The sequence below is a fragment of the Sinocyclocheilus anshuiensis genome, unplaced genomic scaffold (genome assembly GCF_001515605.1).
Source record: "Sinocyclocheilus anshuiensis isolate Anshui unplaced genomic scaffold, SAMN03320099.WGS_v1.1 scaffold561, whole genome shotgun sequence".
NCBI lineage: Eukaryota > Metazoa > Chordata > Actinopteri > Cypriniformes > Cyprinidae > Sinocyclocheilus > Sinocyclocheilus anshuiensis.
Genome location: NW_015539848.1, coordinates 271,485 through 299,067, shown reverse-complemented (window position 1 = coordinate 299,067; position 27,583 = coordinate 271,485). Strand labels below are relative to the sequence as shown.

Genomic DNA, 27,583 nt, shown 5'->3' with positions numbered 1-27,583 from the left:
CTTTGCGTTTGTTTAGCTAATAAAATATTAAAACTCAATTCAAAATGGTGTGCAATTATTTAATTATGTCATCCTGGTATCGCGGACTCGCTCTCGTTTCATACAAACGCAGCTGCTGCCATTTTGCTACGATTGTTTTGTACGCTGCAATGGATTATAAGAGAACTAACAAACTGGTAAGGTTTTAAAACATTTTAGTCTTAATTCTTGTATTGCCTTAATTATTTTTGTGGTGAAATGTTGTGTAATAAGTGGTTTGACTGCACCGTTTCCCTTAAATGTCCATCTAGTTTGAATTTGCCGCTTGCTCGCAACTGCTGTCTTCACGGAAGCTTTGCGTTCAAATATTTCAACTCAAATCAATATTTCGCATCTAATTATTTACTTATGTGGCAAGTAGCCGTGTAATAAGCGGGATAATGTACATCCAGCCAGTTGTTATCTCAGAATAAACCCCTTCAGGCTCATACAATACCCTTCTGTTTCGCGTCGGGGTCCTGATCATCCTGAAGGGGTTTATTCTGAGATAACAACTGGCTGGATGTACATTATCCCTTACATAACCCCGACAGGGTGATCAGGACCCCAACGCGAAGCGGATGTCTTGTATCACCCTGAAGGGAGTTATTCTGCCAAGCAAGCGGCAAGTTCAAACTAGACGGACATTTAAGGGAAACGGTGCAGTCAAACCACTTATTACACAACATTTCACCACATAAATAATTAAGGCAATATAAGATTTAAGACGAAAATGTTTTAAAACCTTACCAGTTTGTTATTTATCTTATAATCCATTACAGCGTACTAAACAATAGTAGCAAAATGGCAGCAGCTGCATTTGTATGAAACGAGAGAGTGCCATAATTAAATAATTGTACACCATTTTGAATCGAGTTTTAATAATTTATTAGCTAAACAAACGAAAGGCTTCCACCAACAAAAAAACAGTTCCTAGCAAGAGTATCGCGCCGACTTCAGTTACCCGGATGAGCCTGTGTTATTAGCTTTTACCGGTTGCTATCGAGGGATAACATACCTCGGAATGTCATGACTGACCAATAAGAATCAAGTATTCCACAGAGCCGTGTAATAAATGTTTTTATTATTTGAGCTGTGTGTGCCTAACCTTTCTTGCGATGGGACTCCTACTACAGATCAACTTCTGGGTATGCATTACTAATAATTCCTGTAATTGAGTTTGTGCAAGGTAAACAGTCACTTTAGGATATCCTTCCAAAAGCTACCAGGTTTAGCAGTGATATATTGTCATGAGACTACAGTTATACGATTTTGTATATTTTGCAGTCAGTGTTAGTACGCGATCCAACAACATTAGTTGTGTCTCAATTTGAGCTCTATTCTACTCTGATTTGTAGTACAAGTAGTGAGAATAGTGTGTTGAAAATTTAAAGAACACTTCAAATACCTGGATGATGCACTTTATTTAAAAAAAAAAAAAAAAGTCTACAATGTTGCATCTGTTTTGCTGTACAAGCACAAGTCAGTGAAGGTCTGTGAAATCAATGTGTGCAGTGTTGTTTGGATGTTCTTCATATCTTTGTCTGTGTTCCAAGAAAGAAAATCATACAGGTTTGGAACTACATGATGACAGAATTCTCCCTTTTGAGTGAAGTATCCCTTTAACCATGGCAGAATCAGTGTGCCCTCACCAGTCATGGCACGATAAAGTTACGAGCAACGGAACATTTTTATTGACCGCTTGGTTTCTATTTCAGTGGTGTCATGCTGGGTAGCCATGAATTCTAATTGGTCCAGCATCCTGCTCCTCATAGCTGTAAATTAAACTTCTAATATGTTCTGGCTGTGATTGTAATTGTACCATGCATCATTTCATAGACATTTTTGGCTAAAACATATTTTTGGCAGTGTAATGGTGCAGTTATGGCATCTACCAACCTATGCTAACTGTCAAAGCTAACATGAATTTCCATAAATTTTGAAGTTTAGTCTTGGAAAAAGTGATGGAATCCCCTTAGGAAGTGGAAAACGGCACCAGAGTGATGTTAAAAATTAGTTTTGAAGGTGATATTTTGGTAATGCAGGGTAAAAGTCATGAGAGATATGTTTCCTTATAAGAGTGTGTTGGAACAGGTCACTTGTGAATAATACATTCAGGAGAAATCGTTTGTAGTTGTATTAATGTGCCTGAAGCGGTGTGGCAGAACAGCTTTTCCATCTCTGTGGTCCATTATCGACCAAGAGCCGACCAGAGTTACCTGAGCCCAGATGACCTTGTGCTGAATGTGTTCAAAGCGCACCAGAGTAGAGCTGATAAGAGACCAATTTCCCATCCCATGCTCGCTCTATCAATCATGTGTCATTGTGTGTGTGTAGGTGTGCGTTCAGTCTTAAAGCTCACACAAACACCATCTTCATCACCAACAAAAAAGCAGAAAAAGGTAGACAATGTAAGTGACCCTTGCATTATCCCATGAGTAAAGCTCAAAGCTTGCTGTTTCATGCTGACCTTTGCGTCCTACAAATACAAAATGTATGTGAAATGGGAGACAGTAGAAAAAGAGAAAAATAGTTAATTCAAATATGAGCATTATGTGATCATTTACCCACCCCTCTGCTGTAGGTGTCTGTAGGTTCATGTATGGAGCATCAAAATGCGTCGCACCAATTCTGACCCCAATAACACAGAATACAAAGAGAGACATTACCCAAAACAAGTCAAGATTTTTTGGAATTTGCATGTCATGCATTTAAATATAGCTACAATTACACATTTGTAATGATGAACTTGCAATTTAGTAGATTTAAGATACATTAACTTTAACATACTCAAATAACAAACTACAGTTAAAATTATAATCAAGTACTTTTCATGAGATTTAGTATGTTGCACATCAAAATAAGTATGTGATCATTTACCAACCCCTCTGCTGTAGGTGTCTGTAGGTTAATGTATGGAGCATCAAAATGCGTCGCACCAATTCTGACCCCAATAATACAGAATACAAAGAGAGACATTACCCAAAACAAGTCAAGATTTTTTGGAATTTGCATGTCATGCATTTAAATATAGCTACAATTACACATTTGTAATGATGAACTTGCAATTTAGTCGATTTAAGATACATTAACTTTAACATACTCAAATAACAAACTGCAGTTAAAATTATAATGAAGTATTTTCATGAGATTTAGTATGTTGCACATCAAAATAAGTGTACTGAAACTATTACTAAAACAAAATGATTTAAAATGTACTTTGAAGTAAAACTTTTATTTAAACATTACATTAAAACATTAGTGTATAGTGTACTTAAATGTGTTGAGAAATAATAATGAAAGTGTCTCTCTTCAAGTACACTTAAGTCATATTTTATTTAATTAAAATTGTATTATCTGCAAGTACAGTTTTTTGTATATATATATATATATATATAATACTTGTTGATTTAAAGTACAATAGAAGTGCAAATTCACTACACTTAAGTGCTTCCATACTGTTTAATGTTTCCATACTGTATGTGTGTGCGTCTGTATGGAGAGAGCAAAAGAAAGAAAGTGTATTTTCCGTCTACAATAAAACGTAATTTAGTGGGAAAAACATGGAAATAGTTTGTCACTTTTATCCTATTTGTTACATTTATTGGCTTGGTCAGTGTATTTGTGGTTCTTTTTGCTGCTGTAGGCTGTAAATACCTTTGAAATAACTGAAATGGTTTGGTGATGTGATATAGAACTGAAATGCGGTCAAGACATTCCTGTAAACTACTTTAGCTGTGTGTTTCCTGAAAAATAATTGCACACCATTTGTCAACCAATCAGATTCAAGCATTAAACAACATGATGTATGATTTTGGTCATCCCACCCAGCCCTGCTTCTAGCATTCATATATCAGAAATATATCACAACTTTTATAATACTGACATGTATTCAGAACATGTTCAGTGCTCATGAATTCACCGTTTATACACCATGTTCTATTTCTTTGTGTGGAAGTGTGATGGAGGTGCTTATCTGGATCACATCCTCCAACTCTACAATCTCATTAGCAAAACACACTATTGTACGCATCTGTACGGCAGCTCAGATATGAATTCTCCTGCTTGTGAACGTTCTCCGACTGTGTCCTACATTTTTTATTTCAGCAGCTCTGTAATTGACCCTTCACAAAGACAACCCCCTTAGTTACTGTTGCTATGTCTGACAAGCCATGCCGCTCTCACGCCACACATCATGTTCTCACGCAGTGAAAAATACATCGCGGAGCAAAGAGGAAACTGACAACGCACCGACAGACAAGACAGAGCAGGTTACTTTTACACCATTTTTCAAGCTTAAGTCCAAAAGTGAAGTTAATCTAGGCCTACTTTCCTGTCTGCTATTGTCCTTTTGCATTATTGACACTATTTTCCTAATTAATGCTGTTCAGTTGCTTTGACACAATCTGTATTTTAAAAGCGCTATATAAGTAAAGGTGACTTGACTTGACTTGATTTGTTTGTCAGACAAAATGATGGATTCGGCATTATGATTGGTCAGATCGCCTGTCAATCAAACTCCCTTCGAAGGGTCTCTTCGGTTTTCCCTGTATAGTTCAGCCGAGACAGATCTATGGATGTGCAGAACACATGAGGTGAAATAACGGCATGAAATTAAAAAAATGTTGATCATTGTGTTGTAACACATCATGCTGTACATATATTGAGAGTTGTAAACTACATGTATGTGTGAGAAAAAGCAGATGAAGCTTCATTCTCTCTCTGTCTCTCTCTCTCTCTCTCTCTCTCTCTCTCACACACACATACACACTTTCTGCTTTGCACTTGCAAGGTGTGAATTTTCAGGGGTTTGGTGGTCTGACCACTGCAATGAAGATGAACCAACTTTTGAAAAGTCCTAATCAGTTTTAATTCTACATATTTCCTATTTCAAATACCATTTCAGTAACAATAAGAGTCAGATCATGGTCCCACAAGGCCCTAGTAGTCAGCTAGGGCTGAATCCTCTGAGCGGCTCCAGGGACCCTAGTGGTCGGCGCAGAGGACGGTAACCATAGCAACAATATGCTGAATGACTGCTTTCATTGAGGATTCGTATTGGACAGAACATTGACAAAAGTGTGGTGTTAGAGCTCCTGATATCACAGCCTGCGGTAAGGATATTTCTGTCTGTCACAGTCTTGAACTCTCACTCTCTTTCTGTGCCTCTCCAGGTCTCTGAGCACAAGCGTCATCACACCTGTAATTCGTCTTCCTGTCCAGAGGGTAATGAAATTGAGAGGGTCATCGGTAATGAAATGTCAGTGAAACACAAGCTCCTTCAGCTGTACAGAGCCCCATTCAACAGGAATAGTGCATTAATGAAAGTGCAAGAGCACTGCGAGATGGTGCATGACTGTAGCTGTGTTCCAATTCACACCGTGTTCACTATTCCCTAAACAGTGAGCATGGGATATGTGAAGAAATTCACTTTATCTATAAAACTCATTCAACTGGACAGCTTTGCAATATCAAAGCTGTCAAAGATGTCTTTTGGTAAAATTAAAAGGCAAAACAGATATTATACTGACCTACATTAACATCTTAGCTTGTGTCTAAAGAAAATATGTTGATTAACTATGGTGGTCTTAATAATTAATAATCTTTTTACTTTGTATGATGGGGACGATAAATATTGTTTGATTATTATTACATTAGCCATAATTGGAAAAACTAATACATTTGGCAGTAACAAATTAGAGTTGTTTTTTGTTTTTTTGTTGTTTTTTCCATTGTATGATGGTTCCTATATTTCAACTTCACAGGGCACTATCGGATGATTGAAATGTAACATGACAGTGTTTATCAAATAGACACTGTTTGTGTCATCTAAAAACAAACACATAAAAATTCCCATTTCAAGCAGGAGTGATTGATAATAAATTAGATTTATTGTGGTTTGACAGGACGCATGAGTGTTTCATGTATTTGTCTATCATCTATCAAATGATTATGGCCATACATTGCATATTAACATCATATCTTGAGTTTGGAATTCTGGAATTTTTACCGCAAAAATTGTGTCATAATTTGCTCACATTCATGTACTTGTAATGCAATCAGTCACATGCCATAAACTGTGAAATCAAGCCTGGAACATACATGCAACGTTTTCAGATTCAGATTTCAGAGCTTTGGTGGAGGGAGTGATTTTCAGTGAATAATGACTTAAATTGACTTCATAATGACTTCAAAGCTACTGTATGTGTAGCACAAAAATATCCATTACATTAACTACACAGACTATCCTAGCAAGCAAATTAATTGGATCTAAACCATTCTGAAAACCAGAGACACAATAAAACCTTGGGTATTTTAATATTTTATAAACCAGCTGTTAACAGCCAAAGACAACATGAGTCCATTAATATTTAAAACAAAAACTAATGGTTTGGGTGTCATTTCTAAAATTCTCTTATGAAGGGTGAAGGACATTATGAAGACATGTTAATGTTGCTATTTTATCAGTGACAAGTCATTATAAATAGCTTTATTTAAATTAATTGAAAATTAAAAAGTCTACCAAGTCCCTATGATATTCTGGTGCCTAGGCATGGCTCTCATCCCTGTCAGTCTTAAATTAGTCTTTTCACCTGTTTATCGTCCGTACTATAGCACATTTCTAGGTTAGTTATTGTTTAATAACAACTTGAAGACTTGACCCAACATCATCTGCACTCTCGATCTTGAGGTCTGATTTTGTTATTTCTATCATTTCAGAAAACTGCAGTCAAGATTTATCAAGTTAAGACTTCAGAGGTCTGAGAATGTCGGTCCAAGTGTCCAGCTGTCCTTACTACTATATTGCTTCTGAAGAGCACTTTGCCCCAAAATGTAAAGGTTTCATTGAACAGATCTCTTAGGTTCTCAATAGCTCCAGTGGGCTGATCGCTCTTAATGTACATGAATGAATGAGAGTGTTTAGAGCACATAGAGAGCCTTTAGCACACAGTGAGAGTAAATTGAATTTGATGAGTTGTGAGCCTGAAGTGCTTTATTGGCATCTAAACACACTTGCCGGCTTATGATGAATGGAATGAGATAAATTCGATTTTTGGAAGGCTGAGGTAGCCTGAAATGTGCAACTAGCACTGTTTATTTCTGTGTAGCTTTAGTAATGTGTGTGAACCACAAATTATAAGATATTTAAGTTTTTGAAATTGGTGTCATTGGCTGTTTGCTTTTGAACAATAAACCAGTTGAATGTTACAATCTATTTACATTGGGTTTAAAGAATCAGATCATTGGGAGTGTAGCCCATTACAGCTCTATAATAGTTGTACTCTAGCTGTCATAGTAAAACATACACTTGCACATCAGTGTTGCTCTGAACTGAGTCATATTCCATTAACTCAATAATGTCCCAATAAAGGCTCCTAAAGAATCTAAAAATTAGCACTGTACTCTAGGTATATTTAAATATTCTTATAAATCGATTCTGACTTTAAATTCTGATTAGATGAGCCATGTGCTAAACGATTAAGTCAAAGAGGTCTGCATTACCTGGAGAAATCAGCATTCCCATTTATCTCAATGGCAGTTGCTTGGCTGGCACAGGACCGCTCAGAATTATGTGACCTGCATGCTGCTTTCTTTGCTCATTAGCAGTGCTGGGTAAAGTTACTTTTAAGAGCAATGCATTACAATATTGCTTTACTCCCTAAAAAAGTAAGCAATTGTGTTACTTTTTATGGAAAGCTTAATTACTTAAATTACTTTTGTCACTTTTTCTCATCTGGGCTTGCTTGCTTATTTTTAATATAAAAATGTTCAATTGTTGACAAATGTAAAATCCCTTTCACACCAAAAATTTAATGAATGAGTCTCAGGCTGAAGGACGTGTAAATTCACGTCTGAACAGTCGAGGGCACAGCTCAAACAAACCTTTCAATTATGCTGCCATTCTGGATTGCATGAGGTAGGTAAACAAACAAACAAATTGCAAATATTCCATTTATCTAAAATAATTTTTGCTTAGTATGGTTGAATTGGATCATCAAAGGAGAAAGGGCAGGTCAGCCTCCCAGTCAATCAGGTCTTTTTCCGCCTCTCCTCTACCCAGGTCCATCATAAGCTCACCCTCAGCCAAGGTGCAGGGGGCGGAGCTCCTCTCCGCGCTCACACCGCCCGCAACTTTCTCCCTCGTGATGGGCGTTGCAGCCGGCTCACGCACCTGGATAGGATTAAATACAAAAATTATATTTGCGTTATTTAACATATGTAATTGTTGCAGGTTTGCATCATATTCTGAGTTTGCATTTCACTGTTTTAATTAATTTTGATGGAAACTGAATCTGTTTTTTGTGCAAGTGAGATAGGAGTAAATGCATGTTCACATTTAGTCCAGAACTACTGAAACATCATGTTTACTCAGCGCACACAACGCCTCTGCACTTACTCCCAACGGAAACAAAAAACACTGTACAAAAACGAAAAACAAAAACAGAGGGTAGACACGGAGGTTACGGTTTAGGTCGGGTCTTCTGTCACGATCTGCGCTCGGAGGAACGAGAGAGAAACGTGGAGTACAAGCAATAGTCTTTAATCCAGGAACCACAGGGGAATATCCACAATGGAAACGGCAGAAACACACGAACACAACGAGTAGACACGACAAACACTGAACGCAAAGGCAGAGACTTAAAGAGACTTAGAGGACAGGAACTTGACCAAATAAGGACAAACAGGAACAGAAACCGGACTGGGAAACGGGAGCTCCCTCAGGGCTGGACGGGACCAGCGGGGACCAAGGAGAGGAAAGGAGGAAAGTCGACTTCCAGCTCTGTTTCCCAGTCTATTAAGTCCCCCTCGAAGTCCAGCAGTCCCAGCTGTACGATCAGCTCACCCTCAGCCGCAGTGCAGTGGGCAGAGCTCCACTCTGCGCTCTCACCATCCACGGCTTTCTCCCTCGTGATGGGCGTTGCAGCCGGCTCACGCACCTGGTCTGACGGGTTGGGCTCTACTTCCGGGGCGATCCTCCGCTCAGTCGCTCAGCATTGCGCTGGTTCGTTGATCGCGGCAGGAATTGGCTCTCCGTCATTGGTGGGCTCGGGCTAATGCTCCGCACCGCGGAGAGATGGTGGACTGGGCACTGGGTCGGGAGTGGATCTGGCGAGATCATCCTCGGGAGAGATGGTGAACGTGGGTTCTGTGTCTCACCAGTGTCCACTCCACATAGGCGGCGAAGCCTCGAGAGATCGGTCCCCCTGCTCCAGTCTTCTGTCACGATCTGCGCTCGGAGGAACGAGAGAGAAACGTGGAGTACAAGCAATAGTCTTTAATCCAGGAACCACAGGGGAATATCCACAATGGAAACGGCAGGTACACACGAACACAACGAGTAGACACAACAAACACTGAACGCAAAGGCAGAGACTTAAATACAAAGGATAATGGGGAAACACAGGTGACATCAATGGACCATAATCAAACTAAACGAGGACAGGAACATGACCAAATAAGGACAAACAGGAACAGAAACCGGGGCAAAATACGACACACGTCCAGAATCCTGACAATTACTTTACTAGTTTACTTGAAAAAAGTAATCTGATTACGTAACTCGCGTTACTTGTAATGCATTACGACCAAAATTTCTCAAAAGCACTCAGTTTTGCCTGAGCCATAAATGTCAAGCGACTAATCACCTCTGTACCTGGTTCAATGATGGCGGAGTAGAACTGTTTCAGCAGCTCCTGTGGCAGGTTGAACTTCCTCAGCTGGCGAAGGAAATACAAGGAAATTGTTTGATGACACCACAAGAACATCAAGCTCTTCACTAACGACGTCAAACAACACGTCCAGAATCCTGACAATTACTTTACTAGTTTACTTGAAAAAAGTAATCTGATTACGTAACTCGCGTTACTTGTAATGCATTACGACCAAAATTTCTCAAAAGCACTCAGTTTTGCCTGAGCCATAAATGTCAAGCGACTAATCACCTCTGTACCTGGAGGAAAATGAAAATGCTGATTGTTTGATGACACCACAAGAACATCAAGCTATTCACTAACGACGTCAAACACAGCAGACCGAGATAAACGTCATGTTTCACTCGTTGCCCTCCAGAATATAATGAACTATTCGTGATGTATGTTGCTTGCAATTATGTCTCTAGTCCAAAAGCTTCATTAACTGCAGCTATTTGTGTCTGTCATTATTGGGGTTTGTGTTCCAAAGACAGGTTGCAGGTTATCAAGTCTAGACATTTTGTAGCCTGCAGACTAGAGAACTTCATGTTCCTTATTTTTCTCTCATCTGAGCAGTTGTTTTAAAGAGAAAATTATATAGAGAAATGAGGAGCACTTAGGACAATCATTTTCTTGTTGTTCACAATCTCTCCATCTTGAAGTAGCCCTGAAACAATATGGATTCCACTGCACCTGAAAGTTTTGCACACCACTGTCCTTTTTGTAGTTGTACTGCTGTACTCTGAAACTATGGGTCTAGGAAATAGAGAACTATTGATTTTTTATTTTTTTTTTAAAGCAGATTCTCAGCATCTTAAACTGTACAGAGAAAGGTTTTCATTAATGGCCGATCTGTCAGACTCACTGCTGGATATGAAGTTTGTCATCCAGAGGTGTGAGCTGCACTGCTAATAGTCCTCTGGGTTCTCAGGGCTCAGAAATGATGGGAACAAAACTAGCAGAAACCATCTGCTGCGCCAGAGACATGAAGAGTTTGAGAATGCTTAGGTTCCTTTGAGTATGTTCATAATCCTCATTATTCTGAATGATGATTCTCATTAGATTATCATTACTGTTATACTGTAATGAAACATCCTCTCTAGACACAATGGTAGCATAAGCAATGTGTAAGATCAGCATTAAAGGCAGTAGAGCAGAGTGGGGTAAGATGTGCCACCCCTGTAATCTAGCAAACTGTGCACAATTTTTGTCACATCATGTTTAAAAAGAGTCTGTCATATTCAAAACAAGTAACCAGCAAAGGGAATTGCCAGTGTATAAAACATAAATGGTTTGTCTGAAGTTTAGCCATGGATTATGATGAAGAAGCATTTTTAAAATAGCTGCTGTGCAGCAAAGTGTGTCAAATATGTGATAATAAGCTTTGTTTTCAAATCTAGAAAATACTACGACTAGTCTATTACAAATATACAATTATTTTTGACTACATTCAAATACTAAATCTATATACTTTTTTCTGTGAAATACATGTTAAAATAATGTGCAAAAGAAGACGTAAGACTGTATATTAGTAGAATGCCCTGCCTAACTTTTTTTTAATTTAAAATGTAATTCATTCACATATCCATCTTACCTTTTGACATTACACATCTTCTAATGTTTTTTTTTTTTTTTTTTAATTGAAGCAAAAGGAAAAGAGGCACATCTTACCCACTCTCTCAAATACTACTATTTTCACAGTAAATACAATTAGGTTGATTGTTTTGCCATATGGCTCCATTTTCTTCATTAAAAATAAATATATAAAATGTATTAATATGAATTTGGGGTTAAAGTATGATGCAGTTGGCTCGTGTTCGACTAGCACTGACACAAAAACACGCTGCATACAGAAAGACCCAATTCGACATATCTCAAATCGGATAATCCGAGTAAACTGGTAGAAATCCATCGGATGGCGCTCTTGATGCCTTTAGCTTGCGCACTGGGAGCTGTCCACGGCTCTGAAACTACAGCGGAGCGGTTTAAGCTTTCAAACGCTTCCTCTGAATCAGCTGAACTGCATTTATATGTTCAGAGACAACATTATTCTCAAAGAAGGTGAAAAATGATGGCTCACATCACAGAAAACGCCAGTCGTGCCGTTGAATTGATCCAGTGCCGTCGCTCGCTGCGCAGGGAGTTCTGACGCGTTCATTCCCCTCACGAGCGTCATTAATACTACATTTAAAATATACGGAGATGGACCTTCGCTGGATTACTTCTGACGCTATTTGGAAACTATTATGAATGGGAGTTCAATGTCACCAACGGAATGACCTGCTGATTCCTTCGCACGGCAATCTTCGGATGCTTTTCTTCAAGCAACTTCATCAAAGAGCTTTCAGTCAGAATTAAGGCTGATACTCTAAACTCGCATATTAATAAACACAACCGGAGGAAAATAACTCAAGCAAATTATGCATTTCACAGTTCGTATGTTGTTAAACAGTCGGCGTGAAAAATGATTTCTGTAAATAGCGAGTGCATAACTATGACGAGAAGATGCCGGCTGACGTTCAAACCGTTCAGGTAAGACTTGACATAATCTAAGACTGAATCTAATGTTCAGATATAGTTCATCATTCAGACAAATCTTACATTGGCACTGTAGCGTTTGACCAGTGTGACTGTGCCTGTGGTGAACCACTAGGTTAAGTCCTTAACGAAAATGCACCACGAAAACAGTAGGTTTCTGCCAAAACGCCACATTTACAGTATTTGTTCATGTAAAATCTCATTAAATGAATGTGTGATCTTCAAACAGTGCAACAACGTTAAGAATACTACTGTTATTTTTAGTTCATTTTTGATGGTGTAGCCTAGTATAATAGCAGGTAATATTGCTATTGTAAAGTGATAGCTAAATAATAAATAAATTAAAATGATAAAAAAAGGCTACCATGGTAATTTTTGTAAAGAATATTTCGCCAATAAAAACACACGTTAGCCTATTTAAAAGGCTATATCGAAGTTCTCAGGTTCTTTTAATTGAACAAAGCTGAAAATCTGAAAGCTGTCAAACGTTGTCCCTTCACATAAAAGTAGGCTATATCTATAACGAAAGATATATAGCGGCTTACTGTAAATAAGAAGGTGCGACTTCATGGAGGTGGTACTATTCTCGGTTCTTGAGGGGATTTCATTGAAGGTGTCAGGAGACTTTCAGGAAAGGATGTGAGGATGGTGTAAGAACTGAGTCTCGCTGATGAGCTTTCGCGCTGTTTCTCGCAGTGGCGGGAATCCAGCAGCGCGAGGATGTGGGTCATTCTGTTCTGCAGTACCGGAGCTCTGTAACTTAAAAAAAAATAAATAAATAAAAAAAAGGAATATTCTTGTGGTATAGTTTAAGTAAGCTTTTTCTATGAAAGAGTTTCAGATATTACAGAAATATGCTTTGGTCAAACACTTATTTAGACATGATGCCTTACATGATGAAAATAAGAGCCAAAGTTACCTAGTGCTCAGTGATAGATTAACAGTTAGCTTACATTTTATAATACTTATTGATGTTTGCTGTTACTTTGCCACCAAACATAATGTCACTTTCTGGAGAATGATGTAATCAAGGAATATAAATTCAGTAGAGGAGACTGCATGGAGAGTTTTCCTGCTACACTACATATCTCAAACTTTGATCTACTGTAATATTCCAATATTTCTATTGAACAAACTAAAGTAGAAACAACGAATCACTACTTACACATAAACATTGTATTGTCAAGTACAAACAGTGCTGTTAACCTACCGCAATATCGAGGCGAGATGTAACACTAATAGAAGACATAGACATTGTACATTTAGTGTTAATCTCTTCTGGTAATCAAATGTACTTTTTAATAATAATGATGCCATTCCCTAATACCACTTATACCACCATTATTGAAATTAGGCATTTTAATTCAAAACAGTAAAGAAATAGGAAACATTTTATTTAAAAATAGCAAATACATGCAAATAATATGCAATTTTGTGTCCAGTTACAACCCTCCCTGTCTGGTCTGACATGACATGACGTTTCTGATTCCTTTATATATAATTTATAAGAGAGAGAGAGAGAGAGAGAGGATCTGCAATAGTTCATAATAAATCGAGCCCAGGTTTACAAAAATGGCAAACTATGTAAATCTCCTTTAAATCTCAAAGCTTTTGATTACCCATCCAAGGCTCTAACCTGCAGGCTACAGCATATACTGTATAGGTTACCCGTGACAAAGATGTGGTTTATCCTTTGTTTATGATGTTATGAACTCCATATAGCAATAAAAAGCACACTTAATTTTGAGTAGCCTTCTCAGAAGCATAAAGTCAACATGAGTGGCCGTGCACATTTTCATTACTGTTTGAGCAACATGAATAATGCTTTGAATTTCAACTACTTTTCTCAAATAGCTGTAACGCAAATGCCAATTTGACTTAGGATGAATGTTTTTTTTTCTTGAGAAAATAAAATAAAAAAAACCCTAGATTTATGAGAAGTCAACGATGTTTAAAGAAACAGTTCACCCAAAAATGACAATTCTGTCATTGTTATGAGATTATTCTTTCACCACGTCATTCCAAAACATGTATGCAGTTGTTTTCATGCAGTTCTTTTGCATGCAATGACAGTGTCCATGCCTGGGAAGCTCCAAAACGACAAAAACACCATTAAATACCATAGTAGTCCACATGACTCCATAAGTCTTCTGAAATCATGTAATAGCTTTGTCTGAGGAACAGACCAAAATTGAATGCATTATTACTCAAAATATGCACTTCAATTCTGCTGCAACTCTTGTGAGCTACCATTTCAGCACTTCCGGTTCCATCATTCTGGAAGTCAGTGGGTTTTTTGATTGGTCCGTGGTTAACACAAGCACAAAATTTATCAGTAAATCCACTTGACTTTAATTATTTTTTTACTTTTCTTGAAAAAGGCAGTTGCTTCCAACTGTCTAAATGGGACTACAGAGGTTGTCTGGGACATTAAACATCATCATGCCAAACTATTCCAACTCAAACTTTCAGTTTTTTTTTTACTTTTCACTTAAAAAAAAAAAACAAATACTTTAAAGACTAAAGGAGTTGTTGGAAGCTTAAAGGAACAGTTTGCCCAAAAATGAAAATTTGCTGAAAATGTACTCACCCTCAGGCCATCCAGTATGTAGATTAGTTTGTTTCTTCATGGGAAGTGAATGGGTGCCATCAGAATGAGAGTCCAAACAGCTGATAAAAACATCACAATAATCCACAAATAATCCACACAACTCCAGTCCATCAGATAATGTCTTGTGAACTGAAAAGCTGTGTGTTTGTAGGAAGCAAATGCATCATTATGGCATTTTGACTTTAATTTGCATTTGGCCAATACAAGTCCATAATCCATAATAACGCTTCCTCCAGTGGAAAACCCCTGTTGTCGTCTCACATCAAAACCAACATATTTGTTTTGAATTGTTTTTGGTAACACTTTACAATAAGATTCATTAGTTAACATTAGTTAACTACTTTAGTTAACATGAACTAAGAATGAACAATACTTCTACAGCATTTATTCATCTTAGCTAATGTTAATTTCAACATTTACTAATGCATTATTAAAATCAAAAGTTGTGCTTGTTAACATTAGTTAATGCACTGTGAATTAACATGACCTAACAATGAATGACTGTAGTTTCATTAACTACCATTAACAAAGATTAATAAATACTGTAATAAATGTATTGTTCATGTTAGTTAATACATGAACCAACATTAACTAATGGAACCTTATTGTAAAGTGTTACCGATGACTTTTTAACTGGAGAAAAAGCAATATTATGGATAGAGGACATGTATTTTAGTTGGAAGCAATCATTTAAATGTAAAAATGTCTTGATGGATCTATTACAAACACGCAGCTTTTTTACTTCACAATAATCCAAAAACCAATGGAAAAATCAGGGTGATGCTAACTTCCGGGTTGGCATACAAAACTATGTCACCACCAGCACACTCTGTTAGTCTGATGCAAAAACAACTTTGTGAATTGAGCTGTGTGAATCTTTTTCTTCTTACAAAATAAATGAAACAGTGAACAGGTTTGCAACAACAAGGTGAGCAAACAATGACAAAGCTGTAATTTTCCTGGAAAAGTTTCACAGGACAATATACTTCTAACATTATACTGCTTCTCATAGTGGTTTCTCGTCATTGTCTGGCTTTTTTCACAAGTTGTTCTTGTTCCACACTAATACATTTCTACATCCGTCTGTCTCTCTGTTGCAGGATATTTGTGGCGGGGATCGGTTTCTTCAGTCTGTGCTTCTTAATGACCTCTCTGGGGGGGCAGTTCTCGGCCAAGCGACTGGCCGATTCCCCTTTCAGCATCCGAACCGAAGGTACATTAATAACTTGCAGCACTGGACGTCTACCTGAGCTGAATGTATGCATGTCTAATTCATCCGGTGGCATTTAGAGAGCGTCAGTTTATGGGATTTTTAATGGGGGTAATGAAGGGTTTTGCGCTGGCCTTTAACAGGCTTGATTATCCAGGGGTCAGTGTGCTGTGAATAGCATCTCTGTCTGCAGAAGACCTCATTTGTCATCAGCCATCACTTTTTATGCGTATGAAAATAGATCACGCCAGAGGCTAGAGATCTCGTTCACTGCAAATCCCAAGAAGAACCTGTCCATGAGAAAGATTCACCCAAAAATGAACATTCTGTCTTCATTTACGCACAGATCAAGGGTATTTGTGAAAGTTTACCAATGAAGGGTGTTTCAAATATAATGAATTTCGCAGCACAGATTCTGTGTGGCCTGGTTGGGATTGTCTTCACTGTAATGGATGTATGTGATACTGACTTTATTTAGCGAAAACAAAGAAAGAAGGTATCTCAGAAGGCAGCATAATTACACTGTCTACCTTTTGTGACAGCTTTCATGTTGGGAGCGCACCTATAGTGCTTTACAATTCTGCCTACATGGGCTCACTACAGAGGTTTTGGATCAGAGCCAACATGTTTAATATTCAGTTCCTTTCTAGTTCCAACAGGAAATGGTGTACCCAAATGTGGCAAATAGCCATCTTAAGAGCTCCACTTGGTTGCTGGAAAATTGGAAAACTGCTTCATGGTGTGTTCAGCAAACCCCAGTAAAAAGCTGAAGATGATGGATTGGTGTTCTGTAATGTTGTGGGAGAGGTCGTGTGGAGGAAAGAGGAGGAGAGAGAGAAAAAGAGGGAGAGAGAGAGAGCACAATCTGATTAATTAACCACTCCCAGGCTGAAGCCTCGAGAAAGCAGCTGGCTCTCGCTCATTAAACACTGCCTGCTGATCAGCCAGAGATGGACGTCACTGTGTTTTGGGAGTCCAGCGCTGACAGAGATGTGAGGGTTACTTTAAAATGAATTCTAGCTACAAATGACTAATTATGTCAAACTAATTACCTCTGAATTACTTAAAAAGTAATTAGCGTTCAAATTCAATTACCACAAGTATTGTAATCTGACTTTTAGTTACTTTTACATTGATATGAATTAATGCAAATGAATACACAGGAATAGCAAGATGACTTATAGCTCAGCTTTCTATCTATCTATCTATCTATCTATCTATCTATCTATCTATCTATCTATTCATCCATCCATCCATCCATCCATCCATCCATTTGTGGAACATAAAAAGCAAAACATGGTTTGCACTGGGCCATTTTATGACAATTTCACTATTACAGTACCTCTTTTCTTGGAACCTGTGATCCTTTTTTTGTTTCTTTTTTAGGATTTTTTGATTAATATAACGTTTGAAAGAACATAATTTATTTAAAATAGAAATCTTTTCTAAAAATGCAGTACTTTAATATCACTTTTTATCAATCTTTGCTGAATAAAAGTATTGATTTCTTTAAAAAAATTAACAACAAAAAAAAGACTGACCCCAAACATTTGAATGGTACTTTATATTGTTTCAAGAGACTATTTTGAAAAATACTATTCTTTTTGTACCTGACAACATAACAGCATTCTGTTACTCTCTAACACTGATCGCTGATCTAACCGTAAGCTCGAGTAGTATACATGCTATCTCAATAGGAGCTGTTCTCTTTCGGTTCCTGAGAAAAAATCTGCTGATTCACTAATCCTTTTCCACATACCAGATCCTCCAGCTTTTACACCCTCACTCTGGCCGTATTCTATCTTGAGTAATACTATGCAGCATATGTTCTGGGATTATGCCTCTAATCAATACTAATGGCTATTCTAAGAGAAGTTTGTTATTATACATTTTTAATGAAAGCTTGTGTGTGGGTTGATGCAGGGAGCACTTTGTCTGTTTTAAATAGCAGACGTGTATTAGCACTACATATATGCATTAGAGCCAAAACTGGGTTTCTATATCTCATAGCATTCATCCCTTCACTGGACACATTCACTGCCATTACTGTTCAAACTAAAAATATAACTCAACTGATTTAATCCATGTATAATATAGCCGACTGAAATATAGTTTGAAATTGCAGTTTTAGATGCTTCATTATTAGGGCTGAAAATATATAAGGGTTCTTGTTCCAATTCCACTTCTTTAATGTTTCCATTAAAGGTTTAACAAACAAACAAATAAATAAATACATTTTGTCATCACTGCCTCATCCTCATATCTCTATTATTAGTCTTAACATAAAACACAAAAGGGGACAGCCAAGCTCAAAATTAATCAAAGAGCACCAAGAAAAGCCAAACTTATGCATTCGATATCATAAGGTAGCTTTGTGTGACTCACATTTCATCTGTACTGTGTTTTCAGACTTGTCACATCTTGACTGGCCACATTAAATGCAAGAACTAATGCTGTTTAGCCCAGAATTGAATAAGAACCAAAACGGAATAGAAGTTATTGGTGTTTTACTTCCCAACTAGAGTTCAGTCAACTGATAACTGCAGCGAATTGTATGTATAGATATATATATATTTTTTTTTTTTTGGGAGGGGGGAAATGTAGGGGCACAGTTTATTTCATTTCAAATTGAAAAACAAACTATCAAAATGTACACAGACCATAGCAGTACACTTTAAAGGGGTCATATGACGCTGCTAAAAAGAACATTATGTTGTGCGTGTTAGAACGAGCCGTTTTAGGTAGGTGTGGCTGACTCTTAACTTTTATAATGAATATCTCTTTGGATTTGAGACTTTAGTCTTTGCAGATCTTCTTTATGCAACAAGAGCTTGTAACACTCCAAAGAGAAAGGAAAAATTGAAATCGCATCATATGACCCCTTTAATATATTTTTTAAGTACCATTTATTACAACAAAACTTGCTGAACTTATACTCTAATAAACATACAAATGCATAGCACATACAGATTTTGGATAAAATAGCATAAGCAGGATTTGATATGAATTTCTCTGAATTTCTATTAATATTTTCTATTCATACTGTATCTTCCTTACATTCATATTTAAGTAGCTTGTTCGCTAGCTCAGTTCTATTCTGAATGTTGTCTACCCTGTTAGTTGAGTCTCCCGTGTGTTTCATGTGGTGTTTGGTTGCCAGTGGCATATAAATCTGTGGATTGCAGGGCTTTGGCATAGCATCCTCTATGAAGGACTTTAGATTTCAGTTGGAATCGTCCCTGTTCTCCATCGCACTCAGGCAGATATCTGCACTGCTCTAAGATGAAAACCAGTGCTTCTCTTTCCTTTAGACAGTCAATGCAGGGTTCAAAGACTGTGGCCTTTGACAGTTATGGCACACAGGCACAGCAGGAGATGAAAACACAGATTCTATTAAAGGCATGTATCTTCCTCTATATAAGAGAGGTCTTTTTTTTTTTTCGTTGTCTCGTATATAATGTACAGTGGGGTCCAAATGTCTAAAACCACATTGAAAATCTGGTCAGATTTAATTTTTTCATCTAGAACACAAAGAGACGTGTTTTAAAAAGTGAAAAGAAAGACAAGTCATGATGTAAAATGAATTAGAAACAAAGTTCTGCACTATTTCTGGGTCAAATGACAATTCAAATGACTGCTGCAATATCAATAAAACTAATTTGTTGCATAACATTATTATTTGTATTAAAACAAATAGAACGAATTGACACTGAAATGCACTGGATTTCGAAAGAATATAGATCCTGATATAATCATCCCCACCCCTCTTAGCACAGGATGTGCCCTAGTTTCACCGGCATCCATGTTTCTCTCCATGCACTGTTGTGTATTTATAATGCTAAATGACGGTCTAATGGGAACAGGAGCTGTGTTCTTTTACACACACTCTCAAGGAGGCTGCTGTTGGGTTCTTGGGGTGAAATAAACTCTGTAAATATTTGCTTCAGCACATTTTTTGAAGATTTCTCTGTAATTAAAACACAAATTCACTGCAGATTAGATCAAACACTTTGGAGTAGACCTTAAAGTCAACATGAAATGTGGTTCACAACCTATTTTAATTCTGTAATCGGATGCATTTCCGAGTGAAACAGGATATTCAATGAGGAAGAAAAAAGTAATGCTGGTCTTGATTTTCTCCACTGGGAGTTGTTTGGGTCTTGAGAGGTATTACATACTACAAAGGAGACGGTTGGAGTGAAAGGTTAAGAAAGTGAGGCGTTTTTGACCAAACTCAAGCTCACAGTTCAAGATTGTTTCTGAAGAACGACTTGTGAGTGTATGTAAATGAGCCATTGAAATCAATGTAGACAGGTAGCTTTCCAGGTATTATTGCTGCCTTGTTTTTTAATTTTTTTATTTTGTAAACAAGATCAATTTAGATTTCATGTTGATTTTAAAATGCGTGTGTGTTCATACAGCTTTGTATGCCTTCAAGCCACCTCATGCTAAATACCTTAGACAGATGTGGGCACACATTGCATTTGGAGCTAGTGATTTTGGAGCTGTGAGTTTGACCTGCTGCTTTACAGAAGCCCTCAGGTCATCTTACAGCTAGTGAATCATCAGAAAACTGATGCGGTTTCATGGCAAAATCTCTTGTCTTCTATCACATACTCCCACAGCTGCTGTCAGACAGAGTCGAGCAAAAAGGCTCCAGAATTTCAGACTGACCCACTAGACGCAATCCGTGTTTGCTTTCTTCACATTTAACACTGACACACCTGGGGGGGGATATTGTTTGCATATATACACAATAAGGACAAACGTATTGTGACACATATCTTAATTACTGAATTCAGGTGTTTCAATCACACACAGTGCCGTAGGTGTATAAAATCAAGAACCTAGCCATGCAGTCTGCATTTAAAAAGAAGAAGAAAAAGAAGTTAGTTCTGAAGAGCTCAGTGAATTCAAGCGTGGTACTGTGATAGGATGCTACCTTTGCAATACGTCAGTTCATGAAATACGATGAGTTGAATAGGAAGGGTATGAAAATGTGTCCTGTTGTTGTGCCTCTACAAACAAGGATGTTTGTAAACTTGTTTTAAGGAACTAAATTACCTTTTATTTTTATGTGAAAATACTTTTTATTTATTCCAGTTACAATCATGTGGACAATGTGACAAATGTTTATGTCCAAAAATGACGTGCAACACAGCACTGTTAGTTGCACAGAAGGATCTTGCATTCATCTGAGTGGGAGGTGGATGAGCTGACCGAATCATTCTGGATCAGTGTTTTTCCAGTCCTTGTTTTGGATTTGCCCAGCACTGAATATTTTGGTTGTCATCATTATCTGACAGACCTGAATACACTTAGCAGTTAGCATTAGTGGAGAAGTGAACTGAGTATATATTTGTGATTATTTTATGTATGTATTGCTCCTATAACAGCTAATTTTTATCAGTTCTTTTGTCTTTGGGTCATTATATTTCTCAAAGATTTCTGCTCGTTCTAAATCAGATGCAGATAAAGTAACACAGTAAAGATTACATTTATATGAATGCATTAGTGAGAGCAATTGTGTGTGTGAATTCATTCTACCTGGCAGCGTCTCTCTACTAGTAGTGAAGCTGTGGGATTTAGTTATTAAGAAATATATGCTTGAACTTTTCAGTTTCTAAGCTATTTAACTGAGAAATCACAGAACAGTGTTGACAATACATTTCCGTGCTGAATGATTCTCTGTGCTCGCGATCTGCGCGAGATGTACACGCTACTGTCTGTAGCCTATGTGTGTGCGTTACAGTGCAGCAGCGCATTAGATTAGAACGGCGATTAATTTACCTAATACCTACCTGTACAATATCCTGTTGCGCCCTCTATAGGACCAGCGACTAGTCAACGTCAAGCTTAAAGCGTCCTGGCAGAGCATTGAAGTAGACTAGTCGACTAGTTGATTAGTCGGTGCAACCCCTATAGTAGGCCCAGAAATGAACCTTATGGTTCACAGTGTTTTTACACTTTTACTATGTTACTGATGTTACCAAACTGTGGTCCACCTCTGAGAAAACAGATAAAGGTTTAAAAGAGGATGTGTACTCATTAAAACTGAGTCTACTATACACAGATTTGACAGAACTAGCCCAAGTAAGGTTCATGGCTTTGAATTGCTATTCAAGATTGTTAAATACAGTGTGAAAAAAGGGAGCAGATTCCTCCTGGGACCTCTCATGACTAAAACATTGATGGGCTGTATGATAGTCTGATATACTGTTGCATGAATTCAACTTTCGGTCAGACTGTGCTGGTGATTCTCAGTTATCTGGATGTATTTTTAGCTCAGAGAGACAAGCTGATTTCTTGGTCCAGCTCCATTAAAATCCTGAAAATCCATTAGGCCTCTCAAAAATGTGGTTTGACCAAGATAAGACATGAAATGACTCGGCTCTGACAGGAAGCAAACATATTAATGATGATTTGACATGCAATTAATTTATATACCCTTTCCAGTGACATTCTGACTTAGTTCACAGTGGGTGTAATGGCTGGGTGTACTTATTTTATTTATTTATTTTTTACTTATTTGGTGGTCGTCTTAATGGCAGTGCAGCAAATACTGCACTTATGCTTTGTTACATGCACACACACAACGTAGTCAATATCTTGCAAGTACTACAAAAAAAAAAATCTAAAATATTTGACAGATTCCCACAGAGGACAATTACAGAACAAAGGGGGTATAATAAAAATGACTGATGACCATTCACAATTCACATGACATTAATTTCCAGTAGCCTACAGGACTTTGCTGCACTTTGCAGAGAGATTAAGGACATTATTGAAATTCAAAATTAATTTATTTAGGCCATTACTGATGCCTTGTGTCTTATAGATTATAGTTACAGTAAGTCTTAGGGCTAGTTGCATAAGCACAGCCACTTTGTTAAGACTGTTTCATAAGATGTAGTCTGACCAACTAGTAGTTAGTTTCTAGTTAGTCACCTTTTAAATTCAAATTAGGCATTTTTATGTAACTGACTTGCATAAAAACATCTAATTTGATTAAAAAAAAAAAAAGATGACTAAATAAATGACTAAGCAGTTTATGCAACCGGCCACAAGAGTTGACCAAATCGAGCAACAATAATCTGCTTTGCTGTCATCTATCTATCTATCTATCTATCTATCTATCTATTCTGACCAACTAGTAGTTAGTTTCTAGTTAGTCACCTTTTAAATTCAAATTAGGCATTTTTATGTAACTGACTTGCATAAAAACATCTAATTTGATTAAAAAAAAAAAAAGATGACTAAATAAATGACTAAGCAGTTTATGCAACCGGCCACAAGAGTTGACTAAATCGAGCAACAATAATCTGCTTTGCTGTCATCTATCTATCTATCTATCTATCTATCTATCTATCTATCTATCTGTCTATCTATCTATCTATCCATCTATCTATCATTCTATCCATCTATCTATCATTCTATCTATCTATCTATCTATCTATCTATCTATCAACTTTTATTTTAAAGTTTTTATTAAAGATAGTAGGAAAAGTGATGGTGATGAATTGAATGAATCTCTTGATGATTCAGTGACTGGCTCATAATACAGAAGGACAATATGCATTTTGGTCAATGCATTCAAAAGATTCAGTGAACCTAAATTTTGTGTTATATTACTGAGGATCAACCTGGAATATGAATATGTAGTGAAAAGGATAATGGGCAAAATACTTATGAAAATACTCTTACTAAAAATTAACTGAGCAGTGGAGGTATTTATTAGGTTGTTTCACAAAAAGAAGAGTGCTGTGTAATTGTTCTAGGTCAATGTCTGATGTGTCAACAAGGAAATTAATACATGATGTTTAATTTCTGAAGTCAAACCACAGAAAATCCTGTTTTAAATGATTTCTTTATTGAGTAGTGACATTAAGAGAGGAGCCAGATAACAAACAAACAAACAAACAAACAATACATTAAAAAAAAAATAAATAAATAAGAATGCCACAGCTTTTTAATGTGAATTTTAGCAAAATCAAGTTTCAGCTTTCAAATTTCAGTTTCTATTCTTGCCCCCTTTGGCGCATTCATGAGAGTTCACAAAAGAAGTAGCGAGTCATCATCTTTTTGGTCAATTGGCTGATCGAGTTTACAAAACTAGTCTGAATGATTCATTCACAAATTTGACTTATTTAGTTTTTCAGTTCAACTCAGTGACTCACAATAATTAACAGCTCAGTGAATAACGACTTAAATTTTACTGTTTGTCACACAAAGTTTTCATAACAACTTGGAATATAGGGTACAAGTCATATGGAATACAAGCATGATACTTTTGTAGTAAATCAGCTCAAAAGGGAAATATTTATGACAGTTAATAATTATAACTGGTTATGATTAATAATAAATATTTAGATTAGATCTTAGAATTAACTGTAGCAGAATCAATATTACCATTACTTGATCTGTCCGTCCACCGAGCAGACAAAATAATCATTTATCAATTCAAAGAAAGATTATTTTCCTGGCCAAGGAAGAATAACTTTCCTTATTTATGCAGTGCTAGCAGTAATTTAGCATATGTAGCAAGGGTTCGAACATTCATTGACTTCGAATTGTGAGCAGCAAACAGAGGCAATCGATTGTGAATATAAGGGATTTAATAAATTAAACTATAAGGAAAAGTCCACAGCGAATCGAAGTTACTTGAAGATAAAAACTGCAGGAAAATCAAAACTCAAGAGGAAAATCTTGAGGGTTTAAAACCCCAAAGATCATGCATGATTCTACGCAGACGCTACACTTTCATGCTGCTTTTGCATCCTTTTTGAATCGTCAACATCTCAGTCCCCATTGTTAGCTCTACAAAATTTCCTAAAATCATGAGTTCGGATACGTGAACTAATTATTTAAAGCCAAACTTAAGGTCATTGCACACTGAGGCTGAAAATTTAATCTGAAATTTTCGCACGTAAAAAAATACATATGACCTCACGTTATGTCAATCACATTTACACACTGCCTCCAAAATATTCGTCCGTCATAAAAAAATTCGGATCGGGTTCGATTTTTTCTCTGTTTCGCATCCGTAGCAAGCATTTTGAAAGGTGTTTTGACAGTTCAGAGCCACCGTACAAGCGAATGCCAAAATCCAGAATGGCGATTGTCAAGTTCATCCACTTCGTCTCGCAGCACAAAGCACTGTATATAGATCCTTGCACACTGAGTTCACAGAAATTGGTGGTCTTCTTTTTAATATGTGGCTCCAGTATCACTAGCAAAAGCATCAAACTGAGCCACTGACATCCAGAAGTAAACTTTGAATCACCCGGGATAATCTCCTGAGGGGGAACTCTCCGTCCTCTCTATATCTCAGGATTGGATGGACCAAATATTTCCTTTCTTTATCTTATTTTAAGAAGCGAGAGGACAACAAAATCATCCTCACTGCTTGAAGACTCCATTTAGTGCTGTTTTGCGAATTTTTTCGCAATGGATTAATTAATACGCATCGGACTCAGTGTGCAAGGTTTCTGTGCGTGACGGAATTTTTAGGATTTCGAATACGAAAAAACGCATACGAAAATTTCGAACTCAGTGTGCAGAGACCTTTACACCTGTGATGCCAGGAGTGCATCAGTGATAACCAAAATGTTGCCTAGCTGTGCTAGGTCACTAGCTTCTGAAACAAAGCTTTTGTTTTCCTACAGCTGAATGAGATAGTGGGATAGTGGCACGTTGAAAGCCACTCACGGTCTTCTGGATGACAGTGGTCATTGTTTAAAGCCATAAGAGCAGTGGAGTGTGTGATGAAGAGCCAAAAGTCATTCCCTCTCTATCTGGTTTCTCTCTGGTTTCTGTGGAAATATGTTCCTGCACTCAGCTCTAATATTCCTAATCATTCCAAAGCTCCTTTCCCTTTTCTGTCACATGCTTTCTAATCACTCCCGTAAGCCTATTTACTCCGATTTCATATCCCAGAGTGAACGGTTGCTAATTGAAGCGTGCACACACACGTGCGTGACATGAATTAAACCCACTATCATCCCTGAGCTGTCGTGAGACACAGATGAGACTAGAGATGAAATGGTATGAAAATGTCTTATCACGATTATAGTGACCAAAATTATCACTAGGGTTGGGAATCAAAAATCGATTCCGATTCCAGAATCGGATATTTAAGGTCAGGAATCAGACTTGTTGTCAAATTAAAATTTCGATTCCTCCTATCGATTCCTATGCGCTTTTTTTTTTTCTTCATCTGTGAGGACCGGACCTAGCGATCTTGCCATGACATTGTTCGCTAATCTAAGCACTCCAAAGTTTGGCTACATTTGCGATCAGAAGCCAAAAAAGCTAAGTATAATATCTGTGATAGCTAAACATGTTGCAAGAGAGGTGTCACCACCAACATGACAAAGCACTTTAATTTAATAGATCGTTAAAGATCGCGAGCACGATTCAAACACCAACGTGATTCTATTCCTAAATTACAATGATTTGTCTGTTTCATTCCTCAACCTTTAATGTGTGCGATCAATGTTGTGATCACTTAGTTCGTCCGTGCAGCGTCCGATCACACCTGTGTGATTTGAACATTTTAATTTGCGTTCCGTTGACCGAAAAAGAGCAGCTGTCATCTGTCATGAATGAAACAGCTTCACAGTCTTTTCAGCCATACAGTATCATTATTTCTGTGTTACAAACATTCAAATCACAGAAGTACTGGGATAAAATTTATAGTTCAGATATAAACTCTGATGTGTACGGTAGCGATTAAAATATAGTAAATCACCTTTTGAAAGTAATTTTACACTTCAAAATGAAGATTTGTCGATTACATTGTTATACCAGTAGGTGGCGAAAAGGGCCTGTTAAAATGTATTTGTCTTTGAACCATACAAGAGATTAGTTCAAGAACGCTGATTCATCCAGAAATGAAACAATCTTGAGTGAGTCATTGAATCATTTATTCATAAATTACATGTGATTTTGTTTAGTTGTCTAATGTTTTTTCTTCAGAATCATGAGAGAACCACAACTTCCATTGGGGAAAAAAAAGAGAAAAAAAAACTTAATTTATTCAGAATCACGCAGTTCTATTTTGCACACAAACAACTCTTAAAGAGTCCAGTTTTTATGTAGCATGTTGATTTTTGTTCATGGTATTCAGCTTCAATAAATGGTTTGCAAAAAAGAGACACAGGATAAATGTTTGATATCATTATTTAATCACATTGGAATCGAAACTGGGAATCGAAAATAATCGGAATCGATAAGCAGAATCGGAAATGGAATTGATCAAATTCAAACGATACCCAACCCTAATTATCACGGTTATTAGTATGATCACGATATTGTTAAAATGTGCCGGAAATTTTCAAAAAGTACTGACACATAAATTGTTTCACCAAGTTTTATATTTAAAATCAACAAACGACAAATAAAATTCCTTTTTGTTTGCATAAACACTAAAACAATAACATTACCAATGATGTCTGGATTTTAAATGACAGCATGACTGACAACAGTTTATCTAATAGCATGTACGAAATGTTC

The 27,583-nt window shown here is 37.1% G+C and overlaps 1 protein-coding gene across 1 annotated transcript in view; it reads left to right on the top strand.

Annotated features, from left to right (window-relative positions):
* Positions 1 to 11,731: 11,731 nt before the first annotated feature.
* mgat5b (alpha-1,6-mannosylglycoprotein 6-beta-N-acetylglucosaminyltransferase B) overlaps positions 11,732 to 27,583 on the top strand; it is a 121,643-nt gene continuing 105,791 nt past the window's right edge. The window contains exons 1-2 of the mRNA XM_016480888.1: positions 11,732 to 12,242; positions 15,960 to 16,072. Coding sequence (XP_016336374.1) covers positions 12,175 to 12,242; positions 15,960 to 16,072 — 181 coding nt within the window. The 5' untranslated portion in view covers positions 11,732 to 12,174. The remainder of the gene's footprint in view (positions 12,243 to 15,959; positions 16,073 to 27,583) is intronic.